Source organism: Branchiostoma lanceolatum, chromosome 18 (genome assembly GCF_035083965.1).
Source record: "Branchiostoma lanceolatum isolate klBraLanc5 chromosome 18, klBraLanc5.hap2, whole genome shotgun sequence".
NCBI lineage: Eukaryota > Metazoa > Chordata > Leptocardii > Amphioxiformes > Branchiostomatidae > Branchiostoma > Branchiostoma lanceolatum.
Window position 1 is genome coordinate 2946013 of NC_089739.1, and position 21001 is coordinate 2967013.

The 21001-nt window shown below is 40.0% G+C and overlaps 1 protein-coding gene across 1 annotated transcript; it reads right to left on the bottom strand.

Moving 5' to 3' along the window:
• Positions 1–4280: 4280 nt before the first annotated feature.
• On the bottom strand, positions 4281–20527 carry LOC136424599 (melatonin receptor type 1A-like). Its single transcript, XM_066413216.1, has 4 exons — positions 20323–20527; positions 7863–8017; positions 4663–4827; positions 4281–4451 (listed from the first exon to the last, which is right to left on the bottom strand). Exons 1-4 carry the CDS (start codon positions 20525–20527, stop codon positions 4281–4283), a joined length of 696 nt encoding a protein of 231 aa, XP_066269313.1.
• Positions 20528–21001: the final 474 nt, after the last annotated feature.

The window sequence follows — 21001 nt, forward strand, 5'->3', positions numbered from 1 at the left end:
CACTGGCTTTGCAGTAATTAGGCAATAGTTCCCCCAAGCTTACCCCCTTCATCTTCTTGAATGCAAATCTGTGAGGAAATTACAGTCTTTTGTACATGTCATCAACCCCGAATCCCCAGTCACTTTCAACTGTATTTTTGACATTGTTATATTGTTTCCTAAAGGCCTTGACAATCTTTGATTTAAAGGCCTTATACACAAAGTGAGCTTTCATTTTCCAAAGAAACCATTGGTTTTGCAGTAATTAAGTCATTGGTCCTAAAAACTATGTCCCTTACTTCTTGGATACATATAAATGCGCAAATCATAGTCATTGTTCATCATCGCTGAATCCCCTATCACTTTCAACTGTATTTCTAAAACTGCTTTCAACTATATTGTTTCCCAAATGTCTTGCCAATCTCTGATATATATAATGACGTCTTTTTCCACGAAGTGAGCTTGGCTTTTTTTTATATTCAAAGGCTTTGCAGCAATTAGGTCATAGTTCCCTAAAGGCGTGGCCTTACCTCTTGATGAATGCAAAACAATTGCAGTCATTTTTCATCGACACCGAATCCCCAACAGATTTGAACTATATTTCCTGAAAGCCTTTTCAATCTTCAATAGAATGACCTTTTGAAAGTTTACCCAGAGCGAGTTGTACTTTTCGGACAAAAAACAAACACTGGTTTTGCTGTAATCAGGTCATTGTTCCCTCCAGCAGTATCCTTTCTTCTTCGTGAATACAAATGCAGTTTTTTTATAAATCACTTTCAACTGTACACTTTCAACTAGAGGCCTTGCCAATCTTGAATAGAATCACATTTTATCAGGAGTGAGCTTTAATTTTCGGACGAAATATCCATTGGCTTTGCAGTCGCCGTAAATACATATATGCAGCTATTTTTCTATATGTCACTTTCAACTATATTTTCTAGAGGCCTGGTCAATCTAGAACAGAATGGCCTTTTACCAGGAGTGAGCTCTAATTTTCAGCCAAAATATCAATTGGCCTTGCGATCTCCGTAAATACATATGCAGCAATTTTTTTATAAATCGCTTTCAACTATATTTTCTAGAGGCCTTGTCAATCTAGAACAGAATGACCTTTTACCAGGAGTGAGCTCTAATTTTCAGACGAAATATCCATCGGCTTGGCATTGATCAGGCCATAGTTCCCTAAAGCTGTGTTCTTTACTTCTTCGTGAATATAAATGAATGCGCAGATTGCAGCCATTTCTCATCAACGTTGAATCCCTAACCGCTTTCGATTATATTGTTGATGAAACGGTGTCCCAATTCTGTCAATAACCTTTGGTTATAAGGGAAAGCAAGACTCCCAACCAGACTAAAGCCGTCCAAAGCTAATAATCCCTTGTTGAAACTTGCAATATATCTTCTTTCAGTTAGTTCCGTCCTCACCAACTGAAGTAGATCCCTTTTTAGTCTTGAAAGCACGTAATAAATTGACCGTAAATCTGTAGCATTCTTGAAAGAAATTCGCTGAATCCTCCTTAAGCTTTCTTGAGCCACCCTTAAGGAAGAACGCGTCCAAGAAGCTCCATCTAGCACGACAGAAAGTCTCTGAATATTTCATTAGACAGAAGCTCTTGAAGGATTGTATCTAAAAGCCCGTCACCTCCAATATTTTATTAAGCATCGTCAAAGTGTATAAGAGGATTCTTCATTCGATACTCTGTCAAATAATTCTTTGGGATCCTTTGTCGGTGGCCTTATAAACCTCTTTGCAGGATTACTTTCATGTCTTCTATGATAATAGTTGAAGCTTTTATCAGAAGTGTAGAAGCTTATCAGAGCATATGCTCAAAGGTTCTTTACATATCACGTATCTCGGACAGGATCATAGACTGTCAGGCATTAGTCGTGAAAAAGCTCATTGAACGATTTTATCTCGGGCTGTATCAGGCCACGTTGATTTGATTATATAGATGACATCCTCGGTCGCATAAATTTTCGTCCGTTTCCAAAAAAAAGTTTCCGGCCATACTGTAAATCGTACAAAGCAGCTGTAAAATGAGAAAATACGTGCTGTAAATTGCACACAAGAAATATTTCAGCAAACGGATGCTTATGTCGTAGAATGCTTAAGTCAATTCCAAAGTCAGAGCAGAAGTTTTGAAAGAACAAAAATGAAGAATCTATATTTTGGTATGTTAAGTTTTGTTCATCCTTCCTGACCACGTAGATTCCATGATGAAGGTAACTTTGCGTAACTTCTTTTTTATTCGCACGCTCGCATCAGTTTTGGGGTCCCCAGAGTATGTCATCCATATAATCTAACAACATGGCCTATCTGAAATAAAATAAGCCTACGTGAGAATTTGCACTCACGCCTTAATTGCTAGTCCAGATTTTCTACCCAAGTTGTGCCCAATGATACGAAATTAAAAGGTATTCTCTGAAGACCTCGTTATCTGTTTTACTTTGTTAGTTCAAAAGATTTTATCTAAAGCTGCCATTTGCAAGCAAGTCACAGAAGACTCTAAATTTTATAAACGCATCGGTTATTTTCAACGTGTATCATCTCGCACAGAAATACTTTTTCTTATAGCCTTTTCGTCTGAATCCTTAATAAGCAACATGGCATTATCTGAAACAAAAGAAGCCTACGTGAGGATTTGCACGCACGCCAGCCTTGTTAGTTCGGATTTTCTACCCAAGTTGTGCCCAACTGGTACGGAAAAGTATTCTCTGAATTCGAAGAGCTCGTTACCTGTTCACGGTACTTGCACTTTGTTAGTTCAAACGATTTTATCTAAAGCTGCCATTTGCAAGCAAGTCACAGAAGACTCTATCTAAATTTTATAAACGCATTGGCTATTTTTAACGTGTATCATCTCGCACAGAAATACTTCTTCTTATACATGTAGCCTTTTCGTCTGAATCCTTAATTAGCATAATTGGCCGTTTTTGAAATTATATTTTTAAGAAATTCTAAGAAATGTTTTCACCTCGGATAGAACAAACGATTTTATCTAAAGCTGCCATTTGCAAGCAAGTCACAGAAGACTCTATCTAAATTTTATAAACGCATTGGCTATTTTCAACGTGTATCATCTCGCACAGAAATACTTCTTCTTATACATGTAGCCTTTTCGTCTGAATCCTTAATTAGCATAATTGGCAGTTTTTGAAATTATATTTTTAAGAAATTCTAAGAAATGTTTTTCACCTCGGATAGAACAAGTTTGTCTGGTTGTAGACGTATAGAGAAATTGTGTTTCTCGTTATTTGTAGGCCTAGGGTTTGTTACGCGGAAAGACGTCCCCTGAAGACCTCATTTAGCCGGCGTTGAGATATCTTAAGCCCCGGGCTTCTTGTTTATCTTGTAACAGTGCTTAAGGGATTTGGCTTGAGAAGCAATAGTGTGATTGATCCGATAAAGAGTTGACAGCAAGTCTCAGCAAACCGCCTTGAACGAAAATATTCAGACAAGATGGCGCTTTAGTTGACGTGAGCAGTCCATAGAACGAATGAAAACATTCTACAAAATCAATACGCGTGTATATACGAGTCCAAACAATATTGCATGGCAAAGAAACTGCTCCAAGATTATTTGAAGGGAGAAGAACTTTGAAAGGATCTTATGTAGAAACTCAATGAGAAATGTTCGCCAACTCACAAAATTGGACCCACCGGAATTTTTGACGTAGTAATAGGTATATACAAAGATTTCTTTTGAAACTAGTATGAAAGTTTTCTAATTCATTTTGGTAAATTACATTTTGGAGAAATAAAGGTTCAAACCAACATATAAACAAACAAACAAACAAACAAACAAACAAATTAAACTATTCACAAAGTCTTACAATTGTATCGTCCTATCCTATTCAATTATCTACTACAAACTGGTTTTGATATTTGCAAATAAATCAAATCATATCAAATCTTCTTCAGCTATCGGCCCAGATCTAGACACGTGACTTTATGTACGTGTGACATCACCAATGGGTCAAAGGTTGTTGGAAGTCGATATCACCCCTCGTCCCGGTTAGTGCGCCCTAACTTGTGACCTTTGACCCATTGCTGACGTCACAAGTGTACAAAGTCTCGTGTCTCTTTGGTCAGAGAGCTGAAGAGGACCACGTTACAAGCAATTAAGTAATTTCTCCATAAAGTAATTTACCTAGTACTTTCGTGCTAGTTTCAAAACAACAACAACAACAACAAATAAAACCAGTTTGATACGCCTATGTTGACAACTTCGGTGGGTTCATTTATTTGACTACTTGACGAACAGATTAACTTTCAAAAGAACCTGTTTGATACGCCTATGACTATTTACTACGAGCAAATTCAAAATGGCGGCGTACCTTGAGGTCATCCTGTTTGACCTTTTCCTCGTTCATGGCACCCACAAGGCGCTTGCGCGAACTGCGCGCGAACATGTAGACGTTCGTGTAGGAGTAGATCACGATCAGCAGTGGGAGGATGACTATCATCATGACCTAGGGCAGAACAAAAGTGATATCAACAACTAATTTCCATTCAAACTCAAAGAAACCAAATTCCCAACTTTGCTGCAGCCATCTTTAAGTAATGAAACACTCAGAGGAAAAGATGTAGAACTAAATTACTCACACACTTGATACATACTTGATAATTGAATAAACAAATACCTTATTAACTTTTTGATATCTAATGCACACCTATACGTACCAGGTACAGCGTGTATCCGTACGTGTGTGTCCGGTCGTACGTGCAGCCCATAGTCTTCAGGTCGTAGCCATGGTCACCCCAGCCAAAGTGAAGGGGGATATCCACCAGACCTCCGTACAGCCACAGACACAGCACGATCACTCCACACACCTTTTTAGTGAAGATCTGGTAAAATACACACAAATTAGTGAAATTTGTAAAATATGGCTGTCAGGAATTCGTTGCTATGGCAACGCAAAAATTACAAACTTGTGTGTTCTTTATGTATATTAGAATTACAAACCTGTGTGGTATTTATGTATATTTTGAGTTGTGTATATTTTTTTACGTATGATGTATCATGGTCTATGTGGGACATCATGGTTCTAGCCAATGTTTTTATGCAAATTTATGCAAATCATGATATAATTGTTGCCAACTATATTCTATGAAAAGTCACCAAGTTTGGTAGTCCTAGCACACGTCGTTCGGCAGCTATACGACGTGAAAGTTGGCGAGGGCACTTTTATTCCCCCCGTGCCCTGAATGTTTTTAATGCAAATTTATGCAAATCATGATAGAATTGTTGCCAACTATATTCTATGAAAAGTCACCAAGTCACCAAGTTTGGTAGTCCTAGCAGACGTCGTTCGGCAGCTATACGGCGTGAAAGTTGGCGCGGGCACTTTTAGCACCCCCCTCACCCCCCCCCCCCCCACCCCCGATCTAGATTGGGTTAAATGGTTTATTTGTATAGTCGTCTGGAACGTATTGAGGTGACGTCATCGATGCGTCTTCATCCCTATTTGTGTTGATTAGCATTTTAAATGATGTCACTTCAGTTATTCAATGGATAGTAGAAAAGTCGAAAGCGTTCATTGCCATGTAAGAAGATTTTAAAAGGACTTGAAGTACTTAGAAGGGCGGGGAGGTTTGAGCACGTTTCTGTACTTGTTTTATGACTTGAACTTGACTTGAGAGGGTTTTGGGACAGGCAACAAGTGGCCCCTAGTGCTTTCGTCGGATTTGAAGCATAATTCTTGAGAAGTGAAGTGCTTTTCGGAGAACGCGGCTTCGTAATGCTTCACCTTTATATAGCCAATGACGCCTACTCTTCTCGATAAGAATATCTCTAATACTCGCGGCAGAACAGCGTCAAATGCAGTTTGTCAAACCGAGCGGGATTTGAACCTCCGCCCTCTCGATTCACGGAATTGGATCCACATGCTAACAATATGGCTAAGCGGCTTACTACCGGTTGCGCCACGGTAAAAAAATCGCGATCGCGTCAAGCAGCAATGAATGTAGTCGACTTTTTACCTCATGGAAAAATAAAGAAATAGCTTTTGGCTCTGTTTGTCTGTGTGTGTATGTGTGTGTGTGTGTGTGTGTGTGTGTGTGTGTGTGTGTATGTGTGTGTACTTGTGTGTGTGAATGTGTGTGTCTGTGTGTGTGTCTGTGTGTGTGTCTGTGTGTGTGTCTCTGTGTCTGTGTCTCTCTGTGTATGTGTGTGTTTTTGTATGTGTGTGTGTGTGTGTGTGTGTGTGTGCGTGTGTGTGTGTGTGTGTGTGTGTGTGTGTGTGTGAGTGTGTGTGACCGCCAAGAGGTGAACGACCTGAATGTGGGTCAGCCGGTGTGTGACTTTTTATGCTTAAAGGACAGGACTTCCACACTATACAATGTAAAACAGACAATCCTTTAAATAGATTATGCTATTTGTAGGCCAATCTGCATATTCAATGGACCAAGATAAAACAAATTTATAAAAACTATAAGTATTTCATGGATGTCTGAGGTCTCCGAATGCTTTTCTATGACGTCACTATCGTATAATTCTAATACTTTGCGAAGCTAAAGGTGTACTTTGTGGGTTTCGCGATGATATTTCGTTTAAGTCATTCTTCGTTATTTTCGTTGCCAAAACATGGCATTATGGTGCATGCCTGCTTAAAAGGCCAGATGTAGAAAAAGTTGTTTTCTATAACGTCCTCTTCTTTCACTGAACGTGCAACCGAATGATAGCGCTTCTAGAAGTCTTTCTCCGGACGACCTTTCTTGGAAAGACCCAAAAGTAAATCGATTGCTATGGTTCTTCCGTCAGCGTTACCATGGTAATATTCCATTTCCTCCACGGATGCAGATGACATGTAGTGGTCTTCCATCTGATGCCAGATGCACAACTGCACTTACAATCAGGAAGCTAATTCTCCGGTTGAAAGCCATTAGTGATAAGTGCTTTCGACAGGTTCTTTGCAATGCCATTTCCGCCGCAATTGCAGTTAATAAGATTCTCTTTGGCAGCTTCTACGACCGCTTCTGGCAAAGAGAGTAAATAAAGATATTGATTGGGTGCTTCTGTCTATCAATTTTGGTTGTTTAGCGGAGTGTACATGCTCACTCGGTTTGGTTGCTGGTGGGGGTAAGACAGTTGGTTGTTTAATGAAACAAACAAATAAACAAAGAGCATGCGATTTCAGTGCATTTGCCTATTAGAGATCTTGTCCACGTAGGGAAAAGCATTTATTATGGTGTTTAATTATTTCACAAAAGACAATGGTGGGTCATAGGTGCCCGAACGTTTGTGTCTTCCGTGCCTCCTGACCGTAGGTGTCGACGTGATTGGCCAGTAAATTTCCCTCCGACAAAAGGAGGGAGATTATCTGATTGGCTGACGGACGGATAGTGCTAACGCAGCGAGAAGGACAGGCGACAGGCCGATACGCCAGGGTTGTTTCTTGACATATGCAAACAGTGGACATGATATATAAGGATGAGTGTAATGTCCATCACTCACCCACATTCCTTCATTTTCGTGCATACCCGGTAAACCGCATAAAGGCCTAACACACCAGGTTTGTACTGAAGAGTACAAGCTGCATATCCGAACAGATTTATATGATCCACACACACCGGGAAGGAGCCCTACTCTTTTGTGTGTTGGGTTCTTTAACGTGCTTCAGGTGTGGCTCTCCTCAAACACGGGACCACCATTTAACTTCCTACCCGAGGGACGTCCCTAACCGAAGCTAGGTACCCATGTTCACCTGAGTAAAGTGGAGAAGTCATGTAAGATGCCTTTCCCAAGGGCACATCGTCAACGGGACAAATCAGGGAACCCGGTTATCGAACCCGGTATCTCTGGGTTCTGGGGCCAAACACCCTGCCACTACGCCACCGCGACGCCACTATATTACCTTATAGAGTGACAAGAAAATACGAACCCTGTCGTGCAGCGGCTTGTGGCACACAAACAGGTATCTGTTGAACCCGATGGCCGCGACGGTTGCCAAGGAAACGGAGCAAGTGATGACACAGATGGAGCCGACCACCTCGCACTGGACAGGATGATTCAGCAGATACTGACTCAGGTTGATTCCTGGAACGCAAAAAAAACAGCAACATTATTTTGACAAAGCATGTTCTAAATAAAATGATCCACCCCTGGCCCCGTATGTTTTAGCAGTGACTTTCAGCTAGTCATATGGTAAGGGTCTAATTTCAAAATCAGGGCCCGGTCAGGATGGGTAATGAGCAGAACAAAACATTAAAGTGTATACAAAGAATTCTTTTTAGACATGTGTGTTTTGTTGTCTTTTATATCATATCTTTAGTTCCAGCATACTGCCCGGCCTGGCGCAGGTTTGGACATGTGACCCTGACATAAGTTATCATTGTTGTTGTATTAATCTATTCATCTCTTTATCTTGATCAGATATATTACATCAAATATTAAATGTATACAATGAACGATGTTCCTGTACCTTTGATAAAACGCATTTTTCTTGTTGTTTCATCACTATAGCTGTAGGCTTTGCTTTCGCAAAAACACACAGATACGCAAAGGAGCAGTCATCATAGCTTGGAAGGGAGCATTTAACGTTGACAAGTGAAAAATTGTGTAATTTCACTTCTGACCCTCTGCTATTTTTGGCCAGCCATACAGTGATCCCAGGCCAAAATCCTCGTCGTACCCAAAGTTAGAAAGACATTACAAACCTTACAAGAAATCCCTGTCCAATCGTTAGTACATCAGGTGTATAGCGTGGGAAATCCCAACATGACACTGCTAGCCAAAGAACGTACATATATAGTCTCTACCAGACTAACTGAACCGGCTAAATGGAGAACATTTGCCGGGGGACTTTGGCCATGGTGGGTAACATTTGCATCCGCAGTATGGGTTGCAATATTGGACCCTATCTCCGTAGCCGACTCCCTTCATACAATTGACTCTCTTTGGGTCAATTTCCACTATTTTCCCAGCGACCCGCGGAGGATGGTAGAGTCTAGTACATATAAGGCATAACAACTTTTACGAAGCTTCAATGTAAAGTTATAATGTAGTGACGAACTCTGATATCCGTCAAGAGGTTTTTGGTGCATGTTGTGGTACATATCTCTATCAAAACCAAGATCCGTTGGGCGGTGCCCATCCTTGTAGCCCTCGGTTCACAATGCTGTGCAAGTACTAAGAATAGGGGGCTTGTTGCTTGTTGTTTTATCGCTTTAGCCGCGGACGTTGATTTCTTGCTTTGCTAGAACCACACAGATACACAAATAAAAAATTGCCGACTTTTCTTCTGGCTCTTTGCTCTTTCTGCCCAGCCAGACAGTAATCCCAGGCCAAAATTCTCGTCGTACCCAACGTTAGAAAGACATTACAGACCTTACAAGAAATCCCAATGCTATCGTCAGTACATCACGTGTATAGCGTGTGAAATCCCAACGTGACGCTGCCAGCGCCAAAGAACATACATATATAACATAATACCTTTTTTACAAAGCTTCGATGTAAAGTTATAATGTCGTGACGAGCTCTGATATCCATCAATAGGTTTTTGGTGAATGTTATGGTATAAACCAAGATCCGTTGGGCGGTGCTCATCCTTGAAGCCATTGGTTCACACGGCTATGCAAGTACTAAGAATAGGAGGCTTGTTGCTTTTTGTTTCTTCGCTTTAGCCGCGGACGTCTTAGTAATTCCTTGCCTTTGCTATAACGACACAGATACACAGGGGAAAAATTGCCAACTTTCCTCCTGGCCTTTTGCTCTTTCTGTCCAGCCATACAGTAATTCCAGGCCAGAATCGACCACGTTAGAAAGACGTTACAAACCTTACAAGAAATCGCAGTCCCATCGTTAGTACAAATCCTAAGAAGACGTTGCAAGCCAAGGGACTCACATATATGACATGCCTAAACCATTCTATAGGTCCTTAAACCTTTTGCAAAGCTTGAATGTAAAGTTGATGTGTTGACAAGCTCTGATATCCATCAATAGGTTTTAGGTGCTTTTGTGGTACCCCTCTCTATTGAAATCAAGGTCCTTCGCGGTTGGTGCCGATCTTTGTTTCTATATCCCTTGGTTCAAGCACTACAGCAGGGCAAATCCTAACAAGATGTTGCTAGTCAAATGGCTTACACATATGGCATGGTTAAAAACCATTTCATACGTCCTTAAACATTTTACAAGGCTTGAATGTAAAGTTAATGTGCTAAAAAAACTTTAATGTCCATCAATAGGTTTCAGGTGCTTTTGTGGTACCCCTATCTATTGGAATCAAGCTCCGCCGCGGGTGGCGCCGATCTTTGTTTCTGTTTTCTTGTTACAGCAGGGCAAATCGCAACAAGATGTTGCTAGTCTAATGGCTTACACATATGGCATGATCAAAAACCATTTCATACGTCCTTAAACCTTTTGCAAAGCTTGAATGTAAAGTTAATGTGTTGACAAGCTATGATATCCATTAGTGCTTTTGCGGCACTGCCCTGTTACAGTGTATGTACTATTAGAATCAAGCTCCATCGCGGGCGGTCCGATCTTTGTTTCTATCCCCTTTGGTTCAAGCACTACAGCAGGGTAAATCCCAACAAGATGTTGCTAGTCAAATGGCTTGCACATACAGCATGCCTTATCACGTTAATAGGTCTCAACAGCTTTTACAAAGATTGAATGTAAAGTTAATTTAGTGACAAGCTTAAGCTTTATATCGACCAACAGGTACTATTGCCTCATTGGCAGTCTCTACACAGAGAAATATAGAACTTAAATGCAATGCATTGCTGTGTTATAATTTCAATAGAATATGAATAAAATAAAATGAAATAGAATAGACGAATAAAATGAAATGAAATGAAATAAAATAAAATAAGACAAGACGAAATGAAATGAAATGTGGCGTGTATATAGGGTAGTGCTGATCTTCTTTTCTGTGGTCCTTGGTTTAGACAGTCGTGCAAGGACTGTGTACAACAGGGGGCTAGTCCACTGCATGTGGTACGTTTTCAACTGCTTTATTCTTTCACATATGTGCTGTATTACAAACAGAATTAAACAAAACCATTATGTTCCATTCTTGGTGTTGATGATTTCAACCAGCGGTATCCATCAGAATGAAAATTTTCCGAGAAGGATGAACAGATATTCAAACACTTTTCATCATCTTAATCCTGAATATTCCGAATCAAGAAATAGAGTGCATGCTGATCAACACAGCTCTCGCATGATCTCTTTGATCTGTTTCATTCAAACGCATCGCCCTCTCTTGTTACGTCACTGTTGTCACGGCAACTGTTAAGTGTCAACATGTGAGCCCCCTTCTAAATGCATCACTTTCCCCCAACGCTTCATCGTGTACGTACCGCCATTTACATTGGACTCTTGTGGCAGTTTGTTTTCCCGGAGTGTTGCGCGGCTGCACTTGCACCGCAATCTTGGAGGTCATCTTACGCTGCCACTTTACTACCTGATAGAATACAAGGCTGATAGAATTAGGGACATTGTTTAGGGCAGTCTCTCTAAAAGCAGACGCCATGTTTAGTATTCCTTAAGGGAAATGATGATTTCGTTTTAGGATTGAGTTTGTTCGTGTGTGGTATTGTGCGGCCGTGTGGTATTTGTGACCGTCGAAGTGGTTAATGTTCTCGGTGCCGCTCGCGTCTTTCAGCGTGTTTTGTTCACTAGAATAACTAGAGAGGCTGCGGATGGATGTTGAACATATTTGGTATGTGGGTATGTGTCGTCGCCACGAAGGAACTTTTCAATTATGGACCACCTGGTGGCTTTCTATTGTACTGCAGTTGAAATTCGGGTTCCCGTATCTCACTTTTTTGACTTGGTACGGAAATTTGTTTAAATCGTAGATGGCACTTTGGGCCATGAAAAAGTGGTATAGGTTTGGGCCCCCTGCAGCCTGGTATCTATTCTGAGTACTATAGGGGGCGATCTTTTGAAAGACAAAAACTAGAAAATGGGTTGACGGATCATCATTATTTTTTTGTAGATGTAGATAGCTTCTATTAAGAGATTATGGACATCATTGGATACTGATTATGCAAATGAGGAGCTGATTTGCATTTCACGAAGGTATGTGGTATGTGGAACTCTAAACTATTTCCGTTGACTTTTACCAGGGTGGCTCTATCAATGAAGAGGCCCATGGTACAAACATGCAAGCTATAGATCTGAACAAAACATGTAAGGCAAACATAAGATATTTGTACATCAAACATTTTTAAAAATCGTTATGTGTCAGGTTTTCTAAATACCCCTTCACTATATGTATATTTCTCAACAGAATTTGATTTTTTCTCACTTCTTTAAAATTTGATGTGATATTTTATTGCATTGTTTCTTTAGCTAGTTAGTCTGTTGGGTTTCCTTTATTTATTTATCTATATATAATGATTAGCTTTTTTGTTATTTAGTTATGTATACATTATGAAATGATCAGCAATTATCATTACAGTAAGTAATTATTTGCAAATAAGGGAAAACCCTCGAAAAACCTTGGAGGTTTTAAGTTTTCCCTGCATGTTTTTCTTTAATGTTTGCAGAAAGATGTACTTGTTTCTATGCGCAAATAACCAATGAACAATTGAACAGGAGATGTGTTCAGAACCCTGAATAGTCGGAAAAAACCGATCGATTTCGTTTCTAGGAAAGCTGGCCAACGTCTATAGCTAGGTTTATCCCCGCATCTTACAGGTCTGGTAGAATAACTGACTTTGACGTCACATTGTAGTAAGTCTGGCATTAAGTTGTTTACTTCATTTCAAAGCATTTCCTGAAATATATCGTCGAGGCAAAGCTCTTAAATCTATCATATAAGCCTTATCGAATTTACGGCAGATCTCTGACATTTAAGTAAGAAATTAATTGGCATAAAACTTCGCCTGTGTATTTCACATCAAAGAGCGATTCTTATTTCAAACAATTTTCTGAATGATGTCCACTTGATATTGCTCTTAGATCTATAGCTATCCATGCATTATTGGATATACAAGCCACAAAATCCTATGTTTGAGCACACATTAAAGTAGGTGTAAATGTACAATTTTTCCACTTAAGTGAAGATCGAGTCAGAACATCTATGCACATTTTAAAAGAGCATTAATCCAAAAGCGGGTACTGTAAATGCAGAAATGTTCGCGGTGGTTTTATGTTCGGGGTTTTCGCGGTGAACTTTCAGCGCGAACTTAAAACCACCGCGAAACTTTTTGCCCACCTATGACTGTAGCGCTACTTTTATTTCAAGCGCGAACTTTAAACCACCGCAAACACTCCATTTTCTCCCTACCGCGAAATATAAACCACGCGTTATTTTCTAAAAGATCATATTTTTCGGGATACAAATGCACCAAACGTCTGGATAAATCACCTCAGCTGTCCTTTCGACAAAAAAATCATTTTCTAAACCCCCATACGGACCCTTCAAGGTGTGCTTAAAGATTGGATTTTATGCAGTGATATCTCTGACACGGAAAACTCGGCATGGAAACTTTGCGAACTTCCATTTTAAAGATTGGATTTTATGCAGTGCTATCTCTGACATTTGACTAAAACCTTTACGTAAATCTAAAAGCCATACTAAAGTACAGCGCAAAACGCCTAGAGGTGGAAAACACACCCAAACCACTTAGAAGTCTTTGGAAGATTCGGGATGGCATAGATTCAAACAAAAATTGCTGTTTACTTCCGAATCGGATGCGGGAAAGATGAATCCACTCTAAAAGTGCCCCAAGGCTTGCCGACTGCTTTACCATTAGCACACGCTTCAACCTGCTACCTTACAGCAATAGATCTCGGTGCCTTTCGGTGACTTTCATGTAACTAGGTTAGGGTGACGCCCGAGGTCATGCCGATGTTTGTAAAATATGTGTTTTGGCAACCCCATGAGAATTACTGTGTTACGAGGATAAACCTTCGTAGCGTCGTGTGTATCATTTCTTATTATCAATTCTTTATTTCAGGTCCACATAAAAAAATACATGATAACATAGCATATATCATATGCAAGCAGCATTGCAGCAAACATAGGAGCATGACAACCAATGCAGACATATACAAGCAGCTCAGTGAATTAAGATGTTGGCGCGACTATATAGACCGCTTAGCTGGGCGTAAATACAATCATCATCACTTAATATATCGTTAATACTAATTCCTAGATTCAAACATGATCATGTCGTATATCTATGACTGGTTTACCTTTGTCTTCGATTTCGTAGACATATCGTTTCATTTACTAGACTATGATACATTTTATTCTTACACTAGATCTTACATTGCACTAAATAACGCATTCTAGGAAGACATACGCGGTAAATTAAATAGAAAATTATAAAAAGCTGAATCATAAGTCGAAGCAGAACAATGATCAAATGAAAGAACATAGACAAAGGATGTCAAAGCACTATATAAACAAAGGCAAAACCAGACTGCCCGGGGTTATTTTCTCACTCTACCGTCTTGCCAAATTTCAGATCATCTGGCACAATAAACGAAAAGGTTTAATCCATGGCCAGTTGACCATTGGCAGTAGAAGAAAGAAGACAAAAAATAATATATTTCACTCATTTAGCTGAAGTGTGGCGTGAAATATAAAACAGGCAGTTCATTTTTTTGTTACAGAACTGAACGTAATGATTGATCATACATTTATGTATGTAGGGTAAAGCATTTATAATCAATTTTACTTTGTGATTTTCCTGCCGAATCAAGTGAAAATTATAGATAGCAACTTAAGGGCCCTGATGAAATAGTTTTCATCATTTGACCATAGTCATAAGCAGAAGATCAAAGAAAGCCATGATTGGAAAAAAACCGAAACGATGGTTATCAAATGTACTCTGTCATTTCCCTCGTGACAAAAATCACGACATAATGATCCAGCTGTGCGTGTAATTTTTCAAATTACAGGGTCAATCGTAGTCACAGCGTTGCAATGTCTACCACACTTATCACTCCACAGGCTAACTTTCATTAACAGTTGGGATCAAATTTTCACTCATAGAATATATATTTCAATCAAAGGCACAAGATTGCAAAATAAATAATGCAGGAGGAAATTGCTACATTACAATGAATAAAAAGTGTAGAGGTTACTCTAAATGATACGCTATTTTGTAAAACAAAAAAACAATAGTAATAACAATTATGTATAGATTGTTATCATATTTCATAATAAGATATGGGCATTCTTCATCATGATGTAACATCATCTGTATCAGGTAAATGTTATTTTCTCCAGAATTTCTCAAAGTTTGCAGGATTATGAGTGTCTTTCCAGATTTATAGTATCGCCTGTTGAATAGGTATTATATGCAAGCACGAGCCAATGCTTGCCCCACAGGCTTTCCCATTGTCAGTATTGCTTTATGGCTCGGAAACATCGAGGATCACAAAAATAAAGCAGCACAGGGTACAAACTTTTTAAACACTTGCTTAAGAAGGATCTTTAAAATAAGGTGGACAAACAGAAATAAGTAACCAGCAACTATGGGAAAGAGCCAGTCAAAACCCATTTGGAAATCAGATCCTCAAGAGGAAATGGTCCTGGATAGGGCACACGCTTAGAAAACCTTCATCCAGCATCACATACCAGGCCCTGACTTGGAACCCGCAGGGTAAACGGAAGAGAGGGCGGCCTGAGAACAGCTGGAGGAGGGACACAGAGGAGGAGATGAGGAGCATAAGCAGCAGCTGACAGGACCTCAGAAGGATGGCCCAGAGACGGGTGCAGTGGAGGACTATCATCGTTGCCTATGCTCCAATCGGGGCAAAGGGCCTAAGTAAGGCTTCCTCACAGAGATGTACCAGAGGAATTATACATCTCTGTCTGCGTAATGCACACCCAGCTGACGCCGCTTCGGTTGTCTTTGATGATTAGCGCTCTCTTTGGTTCACAGGTCTTGATAGAAGATAGAACCCAGCGGTGCCCAGTGTGGGCGTAATATAATAGGTCAGTGAACACCTTGGAGCAAAGTTTTATGTCGGTAGAACAGAGCAATCTAAAGAAATAATCATCATTCATGGCTCGTGCTTGCATATGATACATGTCCAACAGGCGATACTATAAATCTGGAAGGACACTCATAATCCTGAAAACTTTAAGAAATTCTTGAGAAAATAACATTTATCTGATACAGATGATGTTACATCATGATGCAGAATGCCTATGTATCTTATCATGAAATATGATAACTAAACAATCTATACATAATCAGTACTATTTTTTTACAAAATAGCGTATGATTTAGAGTAACCTCTACACTTTTTGTTTATTGTAATGTAGCAATTTGTCATGCATTATTTATTTTGAAATATGTATTCTTTGATCCCAACTGTTAATGAAAGTTAGCTTGTGGACTGATAGGTGTGGTAGACATTGCAACGCTGTGATTACGATTGAGCTTGTTATTAAAAATTACAGGCACAGCTAGATCATTATGTCGTGATTCTTGTCTCGAGGGAAATGACAGAGAACATTTAATAACCATCGTTTCGGTCTTTTTTCTAATCATGGCTTTCTTTGAATTTATATAATCAAATTATACTGCTCCAATTCCCACTCTCGGCATATGAACATAATTTGCATAAATTTGCAAAAAGGCTCTTAGAATCATCTGGACCTTGTTGTAACATATCTAGAAATGATATCAAGTTGTCAAGATAGTATCAACAAAACGACAAAAGATGATCCTCGTTAAGGTTACCTTCATTTTCGAAAGAGAGGACATCTGATAAATTTCAAAGTATATTAAGCTAATGGGTTTTGTCGGGTTAAAAGCGCTCGTCAATGGAAAGCAGATGCTCTAATTCTATAATGAAGATCCATTTCATCAGTACTAGATATAGTGTTACATATGACATATTACATCTAGTAATACACAGGATCACCTAATCAACATACATACTTCATTAATCAAAGTACGTAACACTAATGGACTTTTTGGTCAGGAAGTACAGAATGTGTGCACTCATATTCGCTTCCAATAGAATCCCTTTCTCCTTCTTTTCTTCTCTACTTGAATTGTCTTACTCCTATCTCTAGCTTACTCGCCCTCTCTCTCCCTTTCTCTCCCTCTCTCTCCCTCTCTCTCCCTCTCCCTCTCTCTCTCCCCCTCTCTCTCTCTCCCCCTCTCTCTCCCCCCCTCTCTCTCTCTCTATCCCTCTCTGTCTAATTGAATGTCTATTATGGATCGATCTCTTGCTCTCTCTCTCTCTCTCTCTCTCTCTCTCTCTCTCTCTCTCTATCACACACACACACACACACACACACACACACACATACACACATACACATACACTCATACATACATACGCACACACATCTCGGTCAAACTAGAAGCAAAATGCTTGAGACAAATCTCCTTACGTGCTTTTGCCAGCCTTTCAATTACTACCGCCAATCTTATGTAATGCTATATCTACTGAGCCAAGCTCTATTATAACAAGGTTTCCTTGCTCATTATGTAATGTAATTCTAAATGATAGCCCGTTTCACCATTTCGGTCGGTACCCAATTTCTTTTCAATCAGACAGGAAAGAACACGAGTATAAAGTAGTCAGATGACAACCCCTTGGTGACTGTAATGGAATCAGGTAGTTAATGTACGGCATATAATCTTTGTAATCATCTCTAGTCATATTTGATTACAGTTAAGATCAAGGACAGGCCCGTGTCACCAGGACTGCCACATATATATTTTCATTCTCGAATGTATGTCGTTGTTTAGTACAGTCAAACCTGTACAGGTCACCACATCCTAATAAGGCCAATGCTGGCAAAGATGTTTATTTGGGCCATACAGTAATGAAAAGACCTAGAGTCAAAGGACGGAGAGCGTTCATGTATGTTTTGGTCGCAGGTGTTTCTGACAGACTCTGTACAGGTCACCACATTCTAATGAGCGCCAATGCTGGCAAAGATGTTTATTTGGGCCATACAGTGATGAAAAGATCTAGAGTCAAAGGACGGAGAGCTTTCATGTATGTTTTGGTCGCAGGTGTTTGTGACAGACTCTGTACAGGTAGCCATCTCATGATAAAGCCAATGTGACCTCCTTTTGTGGACTTATTTACAATAACTAGAAAACCGGTATGCATGGCTGTGTGATTTGCCACGAAAAAAACGTTTTTTTATATAATGATTGATAATACATTTATGTATTTAGGGTAAAGCATTTAATCAATTTTACATTGTCATTGTGATATTTTCCTGCCGAATCAAGAGCAAATTATAGATCGCAACTTTAGCCCCTGATGAAATAGTTTTCATCATTTGATCATAGTCATAAGCAGATGATCAAAGAAAGCCAGTATTAGAAAAAAGACCGAAACGACGGAGAGCTTTCATGTATGTTTTTCAGGTGTTTGTGACAGACTCTATACAGGTAACCACCTCCTAATAAAGCCAATGTGACCTCCTTTTGTGGACCCTCGCTAGGTCTAGACAATGTTTCTCATTGACACAGGCATCACGAATCATGTCTACAGTGCCCACGTGTCCAAATAGACCAGACTTTATCGGTACCCTGAGTTGTTTTCTTTAGAAATTTTGACTGTATATTGCTTTTGTATGCCCTTGTGCATAGTCTCTACCAGACGAACTACGATGGATATAGGGAAAATGTTTTTCCATGCGAGTTTTGAGCACCATAAGGAAAGAATTGCCTGTACAGTTAATGGAAAATGATACCCTTCCCGTGGACTAACTCTCCTGTCAATTATTCACCCTATTTTGTGCACTTCTGGTGTAGGTTAGGTCTGTTTAAGCTCTCTCGATGATAATGAAGTACGACCCTCTTGGTGGGGTCAGTCTTGAGTTGCGACTCAGTGTGCCCGGACCTTTGCTTGTGTCCGATAATCTACACTGGTGGCAGCGGTGGGATATTCACAACACCGTATGCGTAGGAAGGCCTAGTGGAGGCTGTCTGGTGCCATCTTTATTAGCTTGTGTTGAACAGATGTTTTGAGCACTTAACGAGCACCAAAGACTAGAAATCGGAAGAGAAAGGAGCTGGAAGAGACAGAAAACAGAAACAGATGGAAGAGACAGACCTTTGGACAGGGAAACATTGCAGCAACAGGAAAGGAGAAGATGATGATACGAGAACGACGATGATTCAGTCTGTCGGCAATAAAGGATTCAAAACACAATCTTAGCAAAGGTTTAGAAGATACGGCGATGTTTGATACGGAGAATACGCTTCATAGAAGAGGAGGAAATCGTCCATGGCATTCAATCTAAGAGTCCAACGTTCAAGACAGTAAGATATTCAAACACATTTTAGGGAACACTCAGACGGTTCCGTAATGTTGGGTACGGACTACGGAGATTAAGCTAGCTGGGAGAAAATCTTTCATACCATACATATGCAATCTAAGAGTCCAACACCCCAGACAGCAAATTACTCAAACACAATTTTAGGGAAGTTTCAGAAGGTACTGCAATGTCCGGGGAACTCAGTAGCCTTGAAAATAATCGTTCAAAGCATTCAATCTAAGAGTCGAGCAACCAAGACAGCCCGTCACACACTCGTTGTGTGGAGCTCGTTGCCACCAAACACGGTAGGGGCATTCTCATTAGATAGTCTTAAACAATGCTTACAGCTAGATGTGTAGAGGTTTGGTGTAACAGGTCGTTCAGTGTAACATAACAAGCTGTTGCTGCGAAGCTGGCTTGTATATATACGCCGAAGGACGGTTATACCGGCTATGTAAACACAGCTACTACAAATACACAGAGCTCGCACAGAAACTCGACAAGGCACTCTCATCCTCAGTACATCCTCCGGGAAGTATGTTTGAGGACTAAATCTTCTGCCAATGTCGTAGCGATAGGATTATGCAATTCGCGGAACTTACTAACCTTACCACGTACTACAAGAAAATCAATGTAAAATACTACATAAGTGTCATAAACAAAAGTCTTCGCCTTCTAAAATGGTATTTGTACCCAGTTTTGCATATGGACTTCCCTATATCAGTATTCACCCACTGCTGAAATTTTCAGGACTTACTAACATTACCACGTATACGTACTACAAGAAAAGCAATACAAAATGCCGCATAATTATAAGTATCACAAACTAAAATTCTAGCCTTCAAAAATTGGTATTTGTAACCAATTTTGTATAAAGGCCTCCCTATCAATACTCACCTGATGCTGACATTGTCAGGACTTACTAACCTTGCCACGTACTACAGGAAAAGCAATATAAAATGCCACATAATTATTAAAAACTAAGATTCTAGCTTTCAAAAAATGGTATTTGTAACCAGTTTTCCAGGGGTCTAGAGAAAGAACTTATCTGGTTCTGTTACCTCCGTCCAGTTACCTCTGACTGGTAATAAAGCTTGAATAGATAAATAAGGGCCTCCCTATCAGTACTCACCCACTGCGTTGTACGGATCCACTATGGTTGTGACAAACAAGTCCGCCACGGCCAAGTTGATGATGAAGATGTTGGTTGTGGTCCAGAGATCCTTGGTCAAGGAGATGACGAGAATGATGGACAAGTTCCCAATCGTTCCAACGACAATGAGAATCACCACCAGAACCATCATCGTTACTCGCGGCAACTCCGACTCAACCGCCATGTCGACCAGGCTAGAATTACCCGACCTTGTACATATAAACCATCATAAACATCACATTTCCAATTAGATTATTAGCTTTGGGGAATTCATGCTCTTGGGACGACCAGGAACGTTTGGCAATCGTGCCCGCGCTGTGTACGTCGATTCGACAGCAGTGCTTGACTGTGCGTAGGCGGAAAGTGGATGTTTAATTCCCACGAGACGTCGGTTGGTCATATGGATAACTTATAAGGCCACACTGACTTAATTGTATGGGTGACGTTCCCGCTCGCATCACTGAATTTTCGCCCATTTAGAAAAGGACTGAAACCTCAACTGAAACCTCATCGTGTAAAGATTGAGGCTATTGACAGGATGATCCTGTATTGACAAGATCATCTTGTCAACAGTTGTTGACACGATCGTGCAAATTTTTCTACTGATCAACCTGTCAGCCGTGTACTTTTTTTTGTCTGTACGTTGACAGGATTTTTC

Bases quoted from the DNA above. Each gene is read 5' to 3' on its own strand.
- LOC136424599 (XM_066413216.1), bottom strand. From the start codon at position 20,527: ATGGCGGTTGAGTCGGAGTTGCCGCGAGTAACGATGATGGTTCTGGTG. The intron at 4,828-7,862 runs GTTCGTATTTTC...GTATTTTACCAG, and splicing joins ACAAGCCGCTGCACGACAGG to ATCTTCACTAAAAAGGTGTG. The intron at 4,452-4,662 runs GTACGTATAGGT...GTTCTGCCCTAG, and splicing joins ACGGATACACGCTGTACCTG to GTCATGATGATAGTCATCCT.